Genomic DNA, 21,786 nt, shown 5'->3' with positions numbered 1-21,786 from the left:
TGAATAGTGACACGAAGCTAGATCCAGCCAGAAAATCGTAGGGCCCTCATGTTGCTTCAACAGAGGAAGCAGACGCTTCTGTAGACACTCCTTGAGGTAGATCTCCCCGCTTACAGTCACGAACGGCACACTCCGTTTGCCACATGAGCATCATGTATTTTTTGGCAAACTTTGAAAGTTTCTGCTTCCTTACTTCCACCCGAACATCAAACTTGTGCTGGGCGGTGAAGAACAGTAGCCCCGGAAGCTGCTGGAAGTCCGCCTTGACGTAAGTCTCATCATCCGTGATGAGACAATGAGGCTTCATCAGCATCTGGGTGTACAGTTTCCGGGCCCGTGACTTTCCCACCCTATTTTGCCGTTCGTCACGATTTGGAGCCTTCTGCACTTTGTACGTATGCAGTCCCGCCCGATCCTTGGCTCTCTGAACGAAAGACTTGGACAGATTCAACTTTTTGGCCACATCCCTGACCACAGCATTGGGATTCCGCTTAAACGCTTTTTTCTTTCTCTGTTTGGGGCATAACACCACTGCCACCAGTAATTTAATCTATTGTAGTATATCTCGCGTCCTTAGTTTAGTGCATGTCGTACTACTAAATCACTATTGAGAAATTATAAAGTATTCGGTTTTGATACAGTTGAAATTCTTGCCTTCATCGCAAGGAATCGATTCTAATCGAAAGGTCCCGCTTTTTATACCCTTCGGAGTGTTGGTAACATCCTACATAGGCGCACAACTTTGTCAGTCAAAATTGGATTAGCAACAAAATTAAACAATGACACCGATAATCACCATGCATCAGAACCCTAGTCTTAACCACTTAACTCATTTTTTCCTTGTTTCAAAATCATCCTCGGTGGACAAAGCCGAGTCTTATAACTATCAACAAGGCATAACAAGTAACAAGGACTAAGATGTATTCCTTCGATTACTGAAAAATCCTGTTACCCTACTTTGAAGTTGTCAAGGCTAGGAATCGGTGGTAGATCTTACATCCCGTAACGTACGACGACAAGGTGATCTACCCACGTTACGGGGCTTAAACGCTTTCACGACACGCTTGTGATCCTGATCACTAATAGAATATCCATTCTGATGACATTTCTCCTTGCGTTTAAGAGATGAACTAGCCTATGGCTAAAAATCTCTATAATAAAGAAAAAAAAAAAAAAAAAATTTCTCCTTGCGTTCGATGCTCAGAGTTTCGTAGTAACGTTTAATCACACGATACACCGTTGACTGCACGATTCCGAGTTGTTTTCCGATGTCCCAATGAGAGAGTTGAGGATTTTCCAGGTGGTTGCGCAAAATTAATTCGTGACGTTGCTTTTCGCGTGACGCAATTTTTTCAACTTTCGAAAAACTGACAGCGATAAAAATACAGTGTAAAAAATACGCTCTAAACTACTTCTACCCAAATTTTCAAGAGAAAATACCCAATGGGTAATTTTCTACAGGTAATTTTTTCTGTGATGCAATTTGATGTGGGACACCCTCTATGCGAGCTTTTCATCTAACTTGACACGAGGTCTTTAAAGGGCTGTTAATTAACTACGTAGACAGGTTTTTGGAATTCTTGCCCCCCTGCTCCTGCGTAGACAATTATCCATACACAATTTTTAAAATTTACGTAGTTAATGAACAGTCCCTAGCGTGATCGACACATTGAAATGCAGGCCCAGCAAAGTTTCAGTGAGTTCGCTAAAACAGACTTGTTGGGAAAAAAATCCCTTTTCCGAAATTTTTCGATTTTTCATTTATTAAAAAGGTTTCAAAAAATGCTATCGTCTGATGAAATTAACTAAAAATTAATGGTTGTTTGCCAACACAAAGATGACAAAGATGTTTCTCAAATCAAAACCAATTTTATTTTTCAACTCCTAGCAACTAACTTAACTGGAATCCCTCTATCCGGTCGGAGAACCAAATCCGTTTTCAGTCTCAACTGTCCAAGCGACTTTCCCGGCAGTATCTTGTAGTTCATAACCAGCTTAATCAAGGTGACCTTCATCTCCAGCATGGCATACCGCTGGCCGATACAATTCCGAGACCCCGCACTGAATGGGATGTAATCGTACGGACCTCGGTTCGATTCGGCCATGTCGGAAAACCGCTCCGGGTCGAAACGTTCTGGATCGGGGTATACCTTCGGGTTTCGATGGATGACGTAGATGGGAACCAGGAATTCTTGGCCAGCTTTAACGGTTGTTCCATCTGTACCAGAGAACACAAAATAAGCAAACATCACAGTTCAACAGCAAACCCATCCGCACTCACTCATTTCCATATCCTCCACCGATGACCTTCCGATGAAAGGCACCGGAGGGAAAAGGCGCATCGATTCCTTAATCACCGTTTCCAGGTAACGGAAATCCTGCAACGTCTGGAAGGATAGTTCCGTATCCTGTGCGTCGTTCCCCAGAATCGACACAATCTCATCGTACAGTCGGTCTTGCACGTGCTGATTTATTGCCAGCTGATAGATGGTAAAGGAAATTCCGCTGGTCGTAGTGTCGTGCCCCTAGAGGAGACGAAAGATCTTTTTATCAACACCGATTATCCTCGCCTGCGAAAAACACACACCCACCTCAAACATAAAGGTATCGACTTCCTCACGAATGTCCGCATTGGAAAGGGGTTTACCTTCGACGGTTACATTTAGCAGCAAGTCCAAGAAAGTCATTTTTCTTTTTGAATACAAATTTTCTTCGTTCATGTTGAAATCCACCTGTTCGAGATTGTCCGCCTCCAGCTGGTGGCGCCTTGATTTGATGACCGAATCGGTGAATTCATGAAGCTCGCGGATAATTTTTCGCTGTTCCCAAGCATTTGGATGGAACATGTCGTACAGCAGAGGAGATCCAGCAAGAATGCTTATCGTACGAAGCAAGATCAGCACGGACATTCTCTTCACGTTCTGCACGTAGCGATTGGTTGGATTCTTCTGGGCGTTCACACATGTTCCCATCGATGTTTCTAGATGAAATAATAAATCTGAACTTCTCTCTGATAAATATTATTAAGGACACATACCGCAAATACTATCCAAAGCCATCAGCGTCACGTAATCGTAGATATCGAACTCCTCACCGTTAACATGCTTCCTCAAATTCTTCACCATAGTGTCCGTCTCCTTGTTGAACACCGTGATAAATTGTTCCAGAATTTTGAAGTGAAACGTAGGGGTAATGATCTTTCTCCGTTGGAACCACTTTTCTCCACTGGAAATGAGCAAACCCTGTCCCAGCCAAGGCTCCACGAAGCTGTACAGGAACGATTTCTTGGTCTGCTTTGCCATGAGAACCTTCTCCACGTTTCTGGCGCTCGTTACGTTTATCATGTTCAAATTCAGTACGCTCCATGTGATGATGTCTTCTCCGTGGGATTTATGAAAGCCGACCATGGTTTCGAAAATTCCTGGAAAGAATAATAAGTAGGCAATTCATTTTTAATGCTTTTTAACTTTGGCAAAATGTTAGGGCCTGAGAACTTTGCTATCATTTGATTGTTTTCAAATCGAGGAAAAAAACTAGAAGGGTCTGTGCCTAGGGGCACGAACGGAAGGTTTACGTAGGACCGCTAGTGGACGGAATAAATGTGAAGAGCATTTAGTTCTTTTAATTGATCATTTATTGCACGGCGCCGGTGGTGTAGTGGTAAGCGTGATTACCTCTCATCCCAGCAGGCCTGGGTTCAATCCCAGTCGGTGCCGCCGGGATGTTCTGAGGCATAACTTCTCTGATCACGCCTTCCTTCGGATGGGAAGTAAAGCCGTTGGTCCCCGGTTCATGAGTTGATGGGTCGATAGGTAGGGTCCAGGTGTGGGAGAGCTGCCTTCCTGGCACGTCGGTAGCATTGGTGCTCAGCACGGAAAACAAGATCAACGGAAAAAACAAACCAAAGGAAAAAAAAAAAAACAAATTGATCAATTATCTATTATCTCAACTCTTTCCGTTTTTGAATTGTAGGCGTACCAAATTTGTAGTAATCTTTTTCAAAGAGAAAGTTGATTAAGATAATCAATCAAAATCACTTGCACCCCTGCTTCCAAGTTTGGTTACAAGATTACAACTCTGGAGAGCATTTTGTGTGGTCGTTGGGGGCTTGTGGTTCTGAATATGAACAAACAAGCACAGATAAATTCTATTCCAACTCTTTACTGATGTAAACTTGATGGCCCTGAAAAGGGCCGTTTTATTGAAGAGGACATCCATGGCCACTTACGCTTGGCGTGTTTAGTGTAGGTGACAGCACCACGGACCTTATTTTCCAGGAACACCTTCAGCACACCTCGTAGATCAGACCGGAGATACGTTTGACACCACCACGGCTAGCCAGACGACCAATGGCGGTTATCTCGAAGAACTTTGCGATGACGCTTGGCGCCTCCTTTACCAGACCTTTTCCTCCTTTGCCACGACCTGTCAATTGTTGCTTGTTAGGTGTGAAGGAGTGGACTAGCCATCACCTTCCTACCAACAATCAATACGAAACTAACGATTTTAAATTTGCTCACTACTTGACTAGCCTATTGGTCCCAAGCAAACGATTAACGTATCCCATTCCAGTCGAAATTCTAGTACTACACTATGTTTGTTTTGATTCGCTATGAAAGTTTGTCAGATAAAATGAGGGATTAGTGAATTTTCCTATGTTTCGAGTGGTGAATCGATTAGCTTGGGACCGAAGAGAGTACCAGAGCTAATCCAAAAAGTTGACACGTTTAGTCGACACGTGATCCAAATTTGAGTTTAGTTCACTCATAATCGCCAAAAGTGCAGGAACTCAGCGATGAGTAAATTTATCTCATGGTTTCCTGTGGAAAACCTAAAAAATCTGCCAGAAAATGAGGAAATTGACAAAACATTTTATTCAGTCTCGGAGTAGTACCAATAGACTGAGTGAATCCAATCTTTACTTTTCTCAAATTCGGGAATTTTTCAGTGGAAAATCCTGGAAAGACCTGGGAAAACATGAGGCAAATTTACTCATCGCTGAGTTCCTGCACTTTATTTCTTATTTCTGAGATAACTAAACTCAAATTTGGGTCGTTCTCATTCGCCGTGATATCACCTTGCAAGATATTGGCGCCGGTGGTTAGCGTGATTACCTCTCACCCCAGCAGGCCTGGGTCCAATCTCAGTCGGTGCCACCGGCATGTTCTTAGGCATAACATCTCTGATCACGCCTTCCTTCGGGAAGTAAAGCCGTTGGTCCCCGGTTGAGTTGATGGGTCGATGGTAGGGTCCAGGTGTAGGAGCTGCCTCCCTGGCGTCGGTAGCATTGGAGTTCAGTACGGAAAAGGTCCTATCTACATTGATCGATTCTCTTCATCAACACTCTCTTTCGTAAATAACTCGGCTTCACAAATGTTTCCTGCCGTCTTCGTCGAATTAGATGCTAGATTGTTGCTTCTTCCATCGAAAATATCCGGCCGTGGCGATTAAAAGTTGATCAAGGTTGATCAAAATAATTTGTACCCCTGCTTCCAGTTTGATTACATGAGCATTTTGTGTGATCGTTGGTTCTGAATATGGACAAACAGGCAGATGAGTTCTATTCCTACTCTTTACTGTAATAAGCTTGGTGGCCCTGAAAAGAGCCGTTTTGTTGCCAAAGTTGGTGATGATTTAACCTCCGAAACCAAACAGAGTGCGTCTCTGTCACTTCAAAACGTAGATGACATCCATGGCCGCTTAAGCTTGGCGTGTTTAGTGTAGGTGACAGCATCACGGATCTCATTTTTCAGGAACACATTCAGCACACCTCGTAAATCAGACCGGACATACGTCAGACACCGCCACGACGAGCCAGAATATGGCGATGAGTGTGCAAAATATTACGCAATTCCATCCTCCCTATTCGCACGCGCCCGAGGATTGGTGGCGAATGCCACTTCGACTTGTTTCATCTACTTACTACTCTCTGACGACTGTGCTGGGGAAGCAGCATATGCATGTAGGTAATTGGTGGATTTGTTAGTTAGTTCGACGCTTTTGGACAATGCTGGACATTTACCAGTTTTCAATAGTTTCTTGTTGAAAATCAACATTCAGCATTGTTATCGATGCGTAGCCATATTTCTGATCGATTGGTGATAAAATTATTGAAATTGGACCAGGGGCAGCTGAGTTATTAACGTTCAAAATCTTTCTTAATTTGTTACATGTTCCATTTTCGGTTTTCACAAAGTGTACCCCCATATAGAAATCAAAGACGTAGTCCTACGTCAAAATAATCAGGTGCTGTTTTGGCAACACAACCTCATCAGCTATTACATTCCTCAGATATTTATATAAGTGCTTTCTGGACATTTTTCATGAAATAACACATGGACCTCTAACCCAGTACAATTTGAAATTTAATAAAGCGTTCGATACATTTTATAAAAACAGAAATCGCGTGTTGCCAAAAACGAGAAAGACCGCATTTTAAACGTGGTAAACGCCACGTATGCAGTTCAAGCAGTAACCAGAATGTTACTATGATTGAAAGTGACTAGTGAAGGAAATTGCAACCATCTCGAAATAAATCTACAAAAAGGGCTTGCTTATCGCTCAATACTTTCAGCAAGTTCATGATCCGTTTCTTACCTCGATTTACTTACTGATACGAGAAGAGGTCATTCGCATGGCAATTTTCTTACCCTTAGAAGATCTTTTCTGATCGTTTCCGAACTCAATCCTAGGGGCATAAATTCATCCAGATCTACTCCATCTTCATGGTGACCAGAAAATCTCGAATAGCAAACTCCCGGGTTAAAAATCTCCTAAATAAATAAAAAAAATCAAATAAAGCATAAAACTGAATGCGATTGAGCCGAAGGTTAAATGGGTCATTTCGAAAATAGCAGCATTGGACTGCTGGACCTTGAATTTGGTTCTGCGACACGTTCGCCTTCTTTTCAGAGTTCTTCTAAAATAAGTTTGATATTATCTCTGGAAGTCCCATGAAAACCCAAAAATTCTCGGTAGAACACTCCGAAAAATTCTTTTAATTTGTAGTTAAAATTTTAAACTCTTTCTAAGAATTCACTGGAGCTTCCATTTTTTAAATTTGCTTGAAACTATCCGTAGAGTTCCCATAAAATTCACTTCAAATTCTCGACCAACAATTGAAAAAGGCCTATTAGCTTTTATGAGTAAAACTAGTAATCCCTCTTCCCTGCCATCATCAAATTCTCCCGCCGAGAATTATCTTCAAATTTTGCTTAGAATTGTCATGGAGTTCTAAATTCATTCAATTCATTAAAATTCTCTAGAAATTGGGATTAACCTTTGGAATTTCCTCATAGATATTCGCACAATTATTTTGGAATTGTGCCCTGAAAATAGGATTCTCTTGGTATTTAACACGAATCCTGGAATCCTCTTCACTCTTGGGATGTCTAGTAAAAACTCTTTAAAAGATTTATCTAAAGCTCTCTAGGATTTTTTTTTAGAAATACCTTGGTGTTCTGTATTTTAATTTGTTTCGGAAAAAAGTTCTAAAATTCTCTTAATAGTTGAAGTACTGTAGTTACTGTACTGAGGAGACTTTCAGCCTTGGAAAGCAACTACTGTATCCTGAAAATCTAGTCCAGTCAAAGGGTCTTGAAATCATCATATTTGTCATCTTTCGGATTTTTCCCGCTGACTTCAAATTCCCAGCTTTTGCGGTTTTCCCGGTTCAGTGGTCATTCTGCATTTTACATATGAAACACTTGTTTTTAATCCCATTATATTTGTTTTGACTTGAGCACATTTTGAGAGCCAGCTCCATAAGAAAATTGTTCCGATAATACGCTTAACCAAAAGCTAATTTGCAGGTGGATTCCTCCATTGGGAAATCGTAAGAAAACTGCGCTTTCACCTCCAAAGTTCTGTAAGTTAATTCCATCTAAATTGCAATAGCATGTTGCGGCAACACTAAAACTTCACTGAGAAGCTAATTTTACGAGCTAACCAGGTTTCCAATGATGACCTGGAATACTCAATAAAGCCACTCTATGCTGTCAAGGCAATGCTTGTCTACGTATATTGGAACCATTATTCAATTATAAAAGTGCTACTCCAAGCAATAAAAAAAATCGTCGTGAGCAAGACCATTATCCTAAATTCTCATTTAGTTAGTTCTCTGAGCTAATCAAGCTGTTAAGAACACAACAAGGAACAATATCTAGAAGTATTCAGAAAAAATCTCATCTTCTCATAAAGGCGGGCTTAGACAAAGCAAGTCAGTTGATCAACTCAGTTGAAACCATGCCATTCAACTGACTTGATCAACTCACTTGAACTGAAAAAAGTTAAATCAGGCTCAATTCTTCAAGCCAATTGAATTCAACTGAGTTTATGAATGTCAAAATCCAGCTAAATTCTTAACTATTCTTGGATTTACTCAAGGGTGCTGCAATACGCTCAAGGGATTTATTTTTGTTGAACACAGCTGGATCGAGCAGACGCACCAATCTAGTTGAAGGTTAAATTTTGTCAGACGCAATTAGGTGTAATTTTGCAACAACTAACAACGTTTTTTTTATATCTTTATTAAGGAGACTTTCAGCCCTGGGCTGGTTCGTCTCCTACTAACAACGTCCAGCGTCTATGGAAATGCACGGTATCGACATAAAAGCATGTAAGTTATACTATGATGAAAAGCAAAGTTCACCCAGAACTGCTATTCTAGTTAGTAAAACATTGAAATGCTACCCTATTTCAGAATTCATCAAACGGGACATCGTCGTAGTCATGGTTGAGGTACCAACCACCAGGGAGAAAACCGAGATAGTAGTTGCTTCGGCTTATTTTCCTGGTGATGCTCCTGAGGTGCCTTCTCCGGAAATCGCAGAGAAAACAACAAATCGTTCATCATCGGCTGCGATGCCAACGTGCATCATACCGTGTGGGGTATCGTCGAGGTACAGTCGAGGTGAGTGCCTTTTGGAATTTTTCTCTTCTTACAATATAGATGTAGGGTAGAGAACTACTTCGGCCTAATCCCCCATTTTGGGCCTATCTAGCAGAAAACTTCAAATTAATCCGTGATTTCAGAGTTAACAAGTCAATTATGCGTTTGGTACGATACTTTAGTTAATAAGCTACCGAACGAAGTCAATGAGAACGCGTGGTATGGAAGTTTGCACCCATTATTCCCAAAAACTCCGCGCTCCGACCGAATCATTTTTTATCATCATCCGATAGGTCGAAGTGAATTCATTGGCGTTTCAATGGCGTTTCAATGCGTTAGGCCGAGTTTAGAATCCGTAGGCCGAGTTTGGCGTCAAGAAGCAGTGTTAGACTTTTGTCAATATCTCAACGATTGGTTTATCTTTATCAAATATTATGGTTTGTACGGAAAGGTAAATCAATTTGAAAGCCATCAGTGATAATAACATTCCGTTTGGTGCTAAGCTGCGCTAGATTAAGAAAGACTAAATGCGGGTTGTGCTTAATAGGCCGGAAATGGGGTAGTTAACCCTATGCAACAAGGGAAATGAACCCACTTTTTTCAAATGTCATTGGACAGGAAGTTTGAGATTTGACATTATGCGATCCTTCAATTTCGGAAAAAAAAATCGGAATTGGCATGTGTCCGATGAAATCTCTTTGTCTGATCATAAGCATATTATGTTTGAATTGCGGGGAGGGAAGGTGCATTTAGGGATCCTAGGAAAACAAACTGGGATCAATATGCACAGTGCTTGAATACTGACGTATTTACAAATGATATTAAAATAGAATCGACTCAACAGTTGGAATCATTTTCCCAAAAGTTAAACGAAAGGATTATCAGTTCTTTCAACAGTAGTTGCCCTATCAACCGGTCCTCTTCTAGCAGGGATGTACCGTGGCAGAATTCGAATTTGGAATGCCTTCGGAAAACTTCTCGTTAGACGTTCAATAAGGCGAAAATCAATTCTGATTGGACACAGTACAAGAAATCTCTATCTGAATATAATAACGAAATAAGGAAATCTAAGAGGTGGTCTTGGATTCGAATGTGTGAACGCATAAACAGTATTCCGGAAGTGGCAAGGTTACAAAAAAACTCTTTCGAAAGATCATACGACAGAACTTTGTAATCTTAAATGTCTTGATGGAGGTTTCACCAAATCTCTTTTTGAAACTTTAGATCTAATGATGGAAACACATTTTCCAGGATCAGTCTTGTGTGAGGAATCGGCTAACTCTGATTTTGTTGATGAAATATGTTCTAGGGAGACCTCTTCGGAGTCTCAAAGAATGGGAGACACCACACCAGATATAGCTGAAGAAATCTTCACTGAGGTCAGAGTAGAAAATGCGGGGAGATCTTTTCAGCCCTTTAAATCTGCAGATGTGGACGGAATATTCCCGGTGCTACTTCAAAAAGGTGAAACAGTGCTGGTTCCGGCTCTAACTAAGGTTTTTAAGGCAAGTATAAGGTTTAATTATATTCCATCAAAAAGGAGATTAGTTAGAGTTATATTCATACCAAAAAATGGGAGACGCGACAAAACGCATCCAAAATCAATCAGGCCCATCAGTCATTCATCAATTTTGTTAAAGACTATGGAAAAGGTGTTGAATGATTTCATCAATTCAACTTACATGTTCACGCATCCATTATCTAATTTTAAGTTTGCGTATCAATCCGGAAAGTCAAAAGTTACTGAGTTTCCATACCTTAGTAACAAAAATTGAAAAATCTGTTTCAGTTAAAGAAATTGCACTCTGTTTTTTCTTGGATATTGAAGGAGCTTTTGATAACGCATCGGGACTTCCATAGGCACATCGTCAACTGGATTCAGACTATGCTTGCAAAAAGAGTAATCACTTCTGGGTTGTGTAGCTCATCTACAACAGTAAAGACAACAAAAGGTTGTCCTCAAGGAGGAGTTCTCTCACCACTGCTGTGGTTTTTAGTTGTAGATGATCTTCTAAGAAGTCTGGAAGCAAATAGATTCAAAGTTATTCGACTGCAAGAGAAGTCACTCAAGATGAGCTCCATGCACTTCTCTCGTATGATCAAAATATGCAACCAAGAATAGAACGGAAATAGAAGATGACGGACCAAAAGAAAAGTAATGAAAAATGAAAATGTGTGAAAATGAAGCAGCAGAGAGCAAAAAGAAAAAAAGAGAAGATGAAGAAGGTGAAGCAGATGAAGTATCGGAGAACGAAAAAAGATGGAGCAGTCGCAGCAAGGCGAGGAAGATACGAATTACGAAGAAGTTGTAAAGATAAGAGACGAAATTGAAGAAAAGCAAACGAAGGAAGATTCAGTACAAGAGAAGGTGAGAAGATGATGATGAAGACGCAAAACCGCAATTGGATACGGCGGAGTAAACAGAAACGTGAAATGGATAGAGAAGAAGTACACACTTGGAAAAATAAATGTAAATTTAGGTGCTCTGAGACTGACATATACGAACGTCAATTTTTACCTAAAATTGAATCATAATAGACGCGAAATTCAACTCAATCAAACGTAAATTCGAACTTTTCAGTCTCTTGGCTCTTAATTTTACATGACATGTTTGTTTCCGTCTATTGGTCTATGCATATTATCAAATCTCAAGGATTATTGTTATTGTTATTGAACTTTTTCAATACATGATCTATGATTGCCATAAATTGGCTCTAACTTAAAAAACATACTATTTACTCACTACGCGGCGCTAGTGTGCATGAATTAATGATATCATTGTTTTTGTGATATCTTGAAATCACCCGAATCTCGCGAAAAGCCACAAACTGCTTATATTTTAGCTGGTCAGAGCGAATCCAACTGAGCACCGTCTGGGAATCTATCCAGAGGAATTTGTTACTAATAGGGAGGGAATGATGTGACTAGACCGTGCACAACAGCCGTGAACCCAGCACCGCTGCAATCAGTTCAAGGCGCGGGATCGACTGTCGTTTTAACGGCGCTACTTTCGTGCGAAACATCACCAGAGAAGTCTTCACGCTTCCATGCACTACCGTTCTGAAATAGGCCACACATCCATACGCGTGCTCGCTGGCATCCATGAAAATGTGAAGCTGGAGTGATTCGACGGCGGATGAATACGAGTCCCCGAGATAACAGCGAGGAATACGAATACTTTCTACCTGCGTCAACAGACCCGTCCAACGCTTCCACTTCTTTAACGACTCATCGTCTACTTCGTCATCCCAACCGCAGCCCGTCCACCACAAATCTTGGATGAGCATCTAGCCGCTTTACTTTTTCCAGGTGACAATGTAACCGCTGCTCTGGGCGTCCGTATAGTTGACGGAGTTTGCCCATCACCTTCAGCACTGACTTCGGCATCAAGAATTGCTCCCAAACGCTTTCCAACGCGGGACCCTTCAGGCTATCCTGTAAGCGCACCAAGTTCTCAACATCATTGAAGCCATAAGCTGCATTGGAGGCTTCGTAACTCCCGACAAACAGCGGCTACTCTTCTGGTCTCCCGGTGAAAATAGAAAGCTTCTTAGAAATCACATTTCGCGCTGCCAACTGAGCTTTCGTTGGTCCGACCGGCTGGTGCCGCTGCCCGTGAGGGGCTACTTTTTTCTTCCTATGTCGTGGCTCATCTTTCGATGACTCTGAATCTTCCTCCGTTTCGTAATCCGATTCTTCATCTGACTCTTCAACGGTCGTTTCCCCCGAGCAACCATCATCGACCTCCTCATCGTCGCTGTTTTCTTCCGCCGCATCGTACTCGTCATCCGAACTTTCATCCATTTCCGTCGTCGTACTTCTCGTCAGCTACACAATTCTTTGACGTACCTTTCACACCTTTAATCGCATTTTCATATGAATCCCGCATCTGCTGCATACGATCGGCATGCGCTTGTGCATCACAAAGTTCTTGTTCCAGCAATTGCTTCTCTTACTGCATTTCCTTCTCTCTTAGCTCATTTTTCATTTTCCGCAGTTTTTCCTGCACGATCCGATCCATTTCCATACGTTTTTCTCTTAGGATCTGCTCGCTTTCCATTTACCTTTCCTTTGCTTTTCGCTCCATCTCCAACGTTCTGAGTCGTTTCTCAAGAGTGGAACCGGATTGACGGTCAGATTTGGTACTGGACTTATCCGACTGTTCATCCGTTGCAAGCAGTTTCTTCGGCTTCGTTCCTTTCTTGGCTTCCTCCAACTTTTTACGGTACTCATCATCTTCTTTCCGGCAGGTCCTGCCCTTCAAGGGATTCACGGTAAGTCCCACGCATCGAAAATGATACCAAAGGTCGCACGCGTCACATCTCACCATGTCCTCATCAATCTCCGATGTATTCGAGCAAGTACCGCGTTGGATCAACGCAAAACTCCCAGACTTCACCATAGTGTTTGAGGTTATATCCGATATCAAATTTTAGAGAATGTTCGGATTTACCTTAAGAAAATGCTCCACCTTTCTGCAGCAGCTTTTAGTAGCAGATCTAAACTGTGATTTAATATTTTAATTAGTTTGATGCACAATTTAATCTTAAAATAACTAACATTTGATAGTCTCTTTCCAGGTCCTCGTGCTACTGAGGTTCGGCAAGGGCTTACAAAGTTGATTACGTACTTTCGTAGGCTAAATACAATGTTTTAATTAGCTTTTAATTAGGTAACTTTTCAATTTAGTGTTAGATCACTTACGTTACTGTTAAACTAGGATAAGCTAAGTTTTAAACCCTTTTAGTTCAAATCAATTTTGTTTTTTTTCACGTACTGCATTCCCTAGAATAAAAAATACTTTTATAGTTGAAATTCATAAATGGAAATATTTTACTACCACTATTTTTAGGCTCGAGTTAAGAAATTGATCTAAGTTGAAACACTATTGTTCCACTGTAGTTTTCAACTATATAATCGCTATTTGTATAGCTAACGAAATTGTCACTCCACTTATATCCACCGAGGTTTGTTTTTGTTTCCTCCTTTTTCTTCCGTCCGATCGCTGTCAACTCGATCGATCAACGATCTACGCTATGAGTTAGACCGTCACTCTCCACTAACTGTGTGCCTACAGGGTTTACGCCACACTTGTCATATAGAAAGTTGCTTTCTTGGGCGAAGTTGTTTAGTGGATCCAGACCTTATGGTTGGTGGACATAAGTTTGGAATTTTCTCACTACGCGGCGCTAGTTTGTATCAATGAGTGATTTCCTTGTTTTTGTGAAATCTTGAAATCCTTGTCATCTAGGAAGTTGCTTTCTTGGGCGAAGTTGTTCAGTGGATCAAAACCTTATCATTGGTGGACAGAAGTTTGGAATTTTCTCATTACGCGGCGCTAGTGTGCATGAATTAATGATGCCCTTGTTTTTGATATATCTTGAAATCCTTGTCATCTAGGAAGTTGCTGTCTTCGGTGAAGTTGTCCAGTCAATCAAGACTTAATGTTTGGAGTACAGAAGTTCGGAATTTTCCAGTTACGTGGTGCTAGTATGCATGTATTTGTGATTTCCTACATTCTACAAGTGCTGGCGAACATCTCCAGAGCTGACGTCGACAGTTATTTTGTTCATTAAAAAGTTGTTGTTGTGCTCTTGCTACACCTTAGATTTATACAAGAGAGAGACTTTTATTGGTCTACAACCAGAGTTTAAAGACCTACCCAACAAACAATTTTAGCTGCAAATTAGCTTATACAGCCAAAATTTGCCTTATGCAGCTATTTTTTACCTGTATAAGCTAAGCTGCAGCTAAAATTGTTTGTTGGGTAATCTCCCTATCCACTGCTAGTAGTCAATAGTCCATTTCAAGACTTCAGATAGTTCGAGTGAAAATACAATTTTCCTCTTACATGTTATCCTGGGGCATCTGCTGGTTCCAGAATGAGCTCCCCAATGACATTGTTTTGTGTAAAAATGTGATTGCATCCTACTACAGGTTCCTGCCAGGGCATTCCAGTGACTCCGGAAAGGTCAATGTGGTCAATGATCCACTTCAATTCTATCGAAAGCATATTCATGAAAATCCATGAAGAAAGAGCTGTCGCACGGCATGTTTTTAAGTAAAATAGCAATTGCCCCCTACTACAGGTTCCCCCCGGGGGTATCCCGTGTTTCCGAGAGCTGCCAATGTGGTCACTGATCCATTTGAAGTTTAATGAATGCCTATTCATGAAAAACCATGAAGAATGAGCTGTCGTACGGCATGTTTTGGTAAAAAATTTACCTATCCTAGTTATTTTGAGTAACCCCTGTAGTTAACTTGATACAGACCATGCAGATTGAAGCCATCGAGTAACGAGGCGCAAGCAACAGAGATGTGAGACTGCAATGCATCTACGGAAGGGCGATCGTTGCTTGGTGTGTTCCAGACAAGTCCCGATTGATTATAATCGCCAAGAAGAATAGTATGATCGTTATTCCCAAGGTGTGAATGTATCGCTTCGATAGACTCGATATGGTTATTCACGCTAAGTAAATCATTCTTGCGATCAGGTGGAAGGTAAATTACACCACTACTATCTGAACATTGATGCAGTTTCAACTTAACCCAAAGCTGTTCTAGAGATACATTTACCGGAGTGGGATCAATGTACCCGTTGAAATTAGTTGAAATAGCGATCAACACTCCACCGCCACGTGATTTATGACTGTTAATATTGCTGTGATCTGTTCTGTAAACGGTGTAGGAATCTCCGAAAAGCTGTGGTGAAAATATTTTGTCAACAAGCCATGTTTCCGTAAGCAGTATAACGTCATAATGACATGACGAAACAGCCAGAAAACGTCGTCAATTTTCGTACGCACTCCTCGAACATTCTGGTAGTACACCCTTAGTTTGTTATTAGCATCTGAGACCAGTTCGTTGCAAGCAAGTGTAACGGGAGTAGGCACAGAAGAATCGTTCTGGTCGTGCAGTACCATTCACAGCTTCGGCTGGACATATACTATTTTTAGCGTTACCTGGACGAAGATCTGGAATGCCATCGAAATCAGTAGCGGAGTAAGAAGTCAGGAAGGATGCGCAAGCAGTGGCATTGGGTCCACTGGCAGGAAGGAATGCTGATGCTGTTTGCTCTGCTTCGATGACCGGTAACGGCTGAGCATCTGGGCGTGGTACAGTATCAACCACTCCATTCATAAAAGCGGCGCTGTCAATGAGACAGATTTCAGGAAGCGACAAAGCGGTAATATTAACGTACTTGCCTAGGTTAGCAACTTGGAAGACACCCTCACCAACTCCAACTCCACCATGGTTCAAGTTACATGTTACATGTTTTATGTTCTATGCTTTATATTTTATGATTTTGCTTCTGGTTTTTTTTTTGTTATGTTTTTTGTTTGATTATTCATGGTTCATTCCGAACTTCTTTCCACCAACCATTAGGTCTTGATCCAATGAACAACTTCACCCAAGACAGCAACTTTCTAAATGGCAAGGATTTCAAGTTATAACGTAAACTATGGTATCACAAATTCAAGCACACTAGCGCCGCGTAGTAAGAAAATTCCGAACATCTGTCCACCAACCATAAGGTCTTGATCTATTGAACAACTTCAATCATTCGAATCATTCGAGACCAACGTAAATGGAATTCGTGTAGAACGAGTTCGCGTTCTTCGGAGGGAGAGTGTATCTTACTTAATAGCTTCCTTTCTACTTCAAGTAAGCTGCATTTAGTTACATTTTTGCGATAAACATATCTAAAATTTGTTTTTTTCTGCGTGCATTCCCTAGTTATTTCAAAAGATACGTAATAAAGTGCTTTATTCAAAAGATGCCACTCAAATCGTTCTACATTGTTCTCTTTGACACCAACTTCCTATCTCATTTAGTTTTGTTACAATTTTTTGTTCAAAAGGGTGATACGGTCAAAATTTGGTCAAGGGAAAACGCGTGTAAATCGGTGAAATCGTTTATTTAAAAAATCAAACTAAATTTCTTTTTCAAGTTCAATTAGTATAAAATTCAGGAAAAATATTCAGTTAGGCTTCCGCTTTTCCAAATCCGAATTGCCGGGCCTTACGCTTGACCCCTGCCATCAGATTTTGTACAGCCACCTTGTCCACCTTCTTCGCCGCAGAAAGCCAGTTTGCCTTTAACTGCTGCTCGCCCTTAGCAGTTTTTTTTGGTCTTCTTTAGGTTCCGCTTGACAATAGCCCAGTATTTCTCAATTGGGCGGAGCTCTGGCGTGTTGGGAGGGTTCTTGTCCTTGGGAACCACCTGCACGTTGTTGGCGGCGTACCACTCCATGGCCTTTTTACCGTAATGGCAAGATGCCAAATCCGGTCAAAACAGTACGGAACAACCGTGTTTCTTCAGGATAGGCAGCAGACGTTTATTCAAACACTCTTTCACGTAAATTTCTTGGTTGACAGTCCCGGAAGCTATGAAAATGCTGCTTTTCAAGCCACAGGTACAGATGGGGTTGCCAAACCAGATATTTCTTTACGAAATTTGACAGTTTCATGTGCTTGAAAACATCTGCTACCTTTCCCCTTCCTTTTGCCGTTTTAAACTCCTGTCCCGGAAGCTGCTTGTAGTCGGCTTTGACGTAGGTTTCGTCGTCCATTACCACGCAGTCAAACTTCGTCAGCATCGTCGTGTACAGCCTCCGGGATCGCGCTTTGGCCGTCGTATTTTGTTTATCATCGCGATTTGGAGTCACTACCTTCTTGTAAGTCGATAGTCCGGCTCGTTTTTTGGCTCGATGCACGGTTGTAGACGATACACCCAGCTTATTTGCGGCATCTCGGAGAGAGAGGTTAGGGTTTCGCTTGAAACTACCGGCAACTCTCTTTGTCGTCTCAGCGGCTTCCGGTTTTCGATTTCCCCCCGATCCAGACTTCCTGGCTGTCGACAAACGTTCCCCAAACACTTAAATTACATTTGTAACGGTTGATTTGGCAACTTTTAGCGATTTTGCCAACTTTGCGTGCGAGTAGCTCGGATTTTCGCGATGCGCGAGCAAAATTTTGATACGCTGCTCTTCTTGCTTGGACGGCATTTTGACAACTGAAGAGTGAATTCCAAAATCAAAATAGGAGCAACATTCTACACACACACACCTTCAAAATGAGGGGTGTTCAGGTTCAGGGGCCTCCCTTAGCTCAGTCGGTAAAGGCGCAGCTACAAAGCAAGACCATGCTGGAGGTGGCTGGGTTCGATTCCCGGTCCGGTCTAGGAATTTTTCGGGTTGGAAAATTTCTCGACTTCCCTGGGCATAGAAGTATGATTGGACTTGCCACACAATTATACCAATGCAAAAATGGTACAGGCATCGAAATCTCTCAATTAATAACTGTGGAAGTGCATCTAGAACACTAAGTTGAGAGCACGCAATAAGCTAATATGCGATATGCAATAAGCTTGAAATGCGAAGAAGAAGAAGAAGTCAGGTTTTTTAAATGCAAAATTGAAAGAAATACGTCAAGTTGATATTGACCAAATTTTGACCGTATCACCCTTTAACCACATCATGGTGGGTCCCAACGTGTATTACTATTGACGTCTATTTGCAGCGCGCACAGCACACTTGATCGCCTCGTGAAGTGACGGTCTGATAAGTGTGACATGAACAACATTGGTTTTTTCCGTCCGTATTATTTTTCCGGATACTTGGACGCCGTTAGTTCGATGAAAATGATAGCATATCCGTTCAGCATTCTATGTGCTGAGGCTCAACGAGGCTAAGAATCCTGATAAAGGAAAACGTACACAAATCAGCCGATAATAAGGATACCCGACTGTTTATGGCCAGAGTTTCGAGATATTCAAATTAAGCCAACTCACACATATTGCGTATTCCATTCACGCAGTTTTCACTCAAATCAAGTTCTCGATGAATACATGCTTCCTTGAATGTACCCATTAATGAGTAAAATTTCAGCCATTTAATTCGAAAGAAGCTCCTCATAAATGGGTAACATCTGTAAATTTGACCCATTAAAGAACTCTGTTCTTGAAGGTTATTCTTTTTTTCAAAACATTCACTCATTAGTGAGTTAAGGGGGGAAATACAAGTAACACGTCAAAAACTCGACGATCTTTGGAATTTTTATGTGAGCAAATGAAACAACGCAAACATTTGGGGTTTTTTGCATTAAATTGCTTAAATCTTCCTCTACATTTGAGATTTTTTTCATTGGTGTGTGACCTCTGTTGCTCCTTGGGGTCACATCGGAAGGAGGTCGCCTCCGGTGGGGATTGGCGGACGTTCTAGAGACCTGAAAAATGGACAAAACTTACTTTCATCAATTGGACCTTATTCAGTAAAGATTTTAGTTCTTTGTGAATCTCCAAAACCCAAAAAAAAAAAAACGATTCAAAAATTTAGAAAAAATTATCTGGAAAAAAAAAGTTGATTTTTAACTGTTTTTTTCACTTTAGGCAAACCTGAAAAATATTTATTGTTATTGTTATTTGTTATTGTTATTCATGATATCAGTAGTTCACATAACGTAAGAATCTATTTCCTTTAAGATGCGCCAGGTTTCAAGTCATTTGGATGAGAACTTTTTGAGTTATCTTTCACGCCAATTTGGAAAACACCGTTTCGAGAAAAACGCGTTTAAAGTTTTGGGTTGTGTAAAAACATGATTTCTGAAACTTGCGGCTAATCGGCGATACCGGGGCCATAGATCACTCCTTCCTCGTGATCGTAGCACTTTTTAAAAAAAATTAAAGTAAAATATAAAAAATCGATAAAAAATAATTTTACTTGTATAGCCTAAGTGGCTATACAAGTAAAATTATTTTTTATCGATTTTTTATATTTTACTTTTGGCTTAAGTAGCCACTTTACTTCAAAATGTGTTAAATTTTACACATTATTGAACACTTTCAAGTTAGCGTGTATACATTGATATGGCAGTTATATTCAAAATAGTAACAAAAAACCCACATTTGTTGTACATTATCAAAATTAAAGCAATTGTTTTAGCCGGTTTTTTTGAAAGCAATTTTTAGCATTATTGATGTGTCACTTAACAATTGGCAAGTGTAAATAGGCTCTTTGAGGTAGTTTAAAATATCTACAGTACAAAAATTGTAAAACAAATAATGCCAATCAAAACACAAACTCACCTGGTATATCCTTATTGTAAAACTCCAGTACATTTCCCAGCAACGGATTGGGCTTCGGTCCAGCAAAATAAGACGCTACCCGTTTCAATTCTTTCCTTGTCACATAGAATTTCACCAACAAATAGATCAGTGTCGCCACCGCAATAGCCACCAGCAACATTTCGAAGGAAGTTTAACAGCACTTACTTCAACACTTCAAGACCAACTGAGGTAACTGATTGGCACGGCCAGTTCAACGGTTACTTAAATTTGGAACACAGTTCCATCTCAATTCCCTTCGTTTGCTGTTATCGATAATCAGGTGAAATTGTCTTGGCTTAAGCGCTACACTTTGGAATTGAGATAAGCCAGCGTATAACGTCGCTCTGTGGTCGATAAATCGGACTACTCGTGCCAAACAACTCTTGCTTTATCATAAACGTACACGATTTTTTGTGGTATGCAATTTACACTTATTTTCATATTTTGATTTGATGATTATCAAATCATTCATCCGAGATAAGGCGGCATAGGATATTTCTATTCAATTTTAGGGGGACCCCAAAAGGAAATTTCTCTATGCCCTGACGCAACGTTTGCAGACCCTGCCCTCATCCCTCTCCTAACATGCTACGTCATTCATGTTCAATCTCTGATACAGAGAAATGCGACGTAGTGTCAGAATCTCCAGTTTCCTCTGGATAGATAAATGTGATCATTTTGAAAAAAAAACTAGTATTTCTGATACAAACGGTATCGTTGAATCGATTATGGAAACGGAGAATGATAACAACGTTATACCAATGTAGACCAACTGCTGCATTCACACTGGCTGGTGCCTTTTTTCCCATCATAACATCCCCAACCATCACCCACCCGGCTTCCTTTGCTACGGTGTAGGTTATCGAAATGGATCGGAAGTGTGCGAAAGAAGCTTTCCATCAATGAAGGAAATTCAATTTCACCCCGCAAAATAGGCAAACACAGTGCATTCAATTTGTGTGAGACTTTTCCATTCCCCATCATAATTGAAAACCGGTCGGTCGTTGTGGCTTCTTCATCGGTCGTCGGTCGTCGAGGAAATTTAACATTGTTAGTGAAAAGCTTGAAAAGCGACATGCCGTCTTCAGTAGATGCATTTAGCTCACCGCGTTTTGGCACACATAAACCACCCAAAAAAAGAAAATCGGAAAACTTTAGTCCCCAACTGCTACAGCCAGCGCCGCGGCAGGATTGCATTGGGCTAAGCGACGTGGAAGAATTGACTGGCGACAGTCAGACTAGTCATTTTAAAAATAACTTTCAGCGCTCAACTACCCCACATGGCTGGCTGGCTGACAAAGATATAACGTTCGCTTTTATCATCACCCCAGCGATCGTTTTCGGTTGGTGCTCCGCCATAGCGATGATGTTTGCGCTTTGAAATATTTTCGGGAAGGGGTTGCAACTACCGAGTTCTTTATTGTGGCTGAATTTTCTTTTCGCACAGCGAAGCAGTTCGGCTTGCCTCAGTTCCATCGCTTCGGGGGCCAGTGGTAACAGATATACTGGAGTGTTTTTCTTATAACTTGCTGGGTCGCCCCCCGCCCCCGCGACAACCCTATTATATCCGTTCGCTGCTCATTCTCCTTGCTAAGATTTATTTGACACAATTTGGTTATGGGAATGTTGGGCTGCACTGCGTTCCTGAAGTGTAAGCTATACGGAGAAATGGGAGCAGGATGACATAGATGAAAAATCGATCTCTAGGTTGATTGTTGTTTGTATCCGATTTGAAGTTTTCAATTCGCTCCATCGGGAAAAGTTCAGAGAACGGAGAATTTCATATAATG

At 41.1% G+C, this 21,786-nt stretch overlaps 1 protein-coding gene across 1 annotated transcript; it reads right to left on the bottom strand.

Annotated features, from left to right (window-relative positions):
- Positions 1 to 1,877: 1,877 nt before the first annotated feature.
- Positions 1,878 to 20,188, bottom strand: LOC135700377 (cytochrome P450 4d8-like). Its single transcript, XM_065220868.1, has 5 exons — positions 19,976 to 20,188; positions 3,038 to 3,421; positions 2,592 to 2,980; positions 2,282 to 2,525; positions 1,878 to 2,218 (listed from the first exon to the last, which is right to left on the bottom strand). The coding sequence occupies exons 1-5, from the start codon at positions 20,133 to 20,135 to the stop codon at positions 1,878 to 1,880; spliced, it is 1,518 nt and encodes a 505-aa protein (XP_065076940.1). The 5' UTR covers positions 20,136 to 20,188.
- Positions 20,189 to 21,786: the final 1,598 nt, after the last annotated feature.

The sequence above is a fragment of the Ochlerotatus camptorhynchus genome, unplaced genomic scaffold, assembly GCF_037179485.1.
Source record: "Ochlerotatus camptorhynchus isolate MF236.1 unplaced genomic scaffold, CSIRO-AGI_Acam_v1.1 ptg000135l, whole genome shotgun sequence".
NCBI lineage: Eukaryota > Metazoa > Arthropoda > Insecta > Diptera > Culicidae > Ochlerotatus > Ochlerotatus camptorhynchus.
This window is presented reverse-complemented; position numbering and strand designations above follow the sequence as displayed.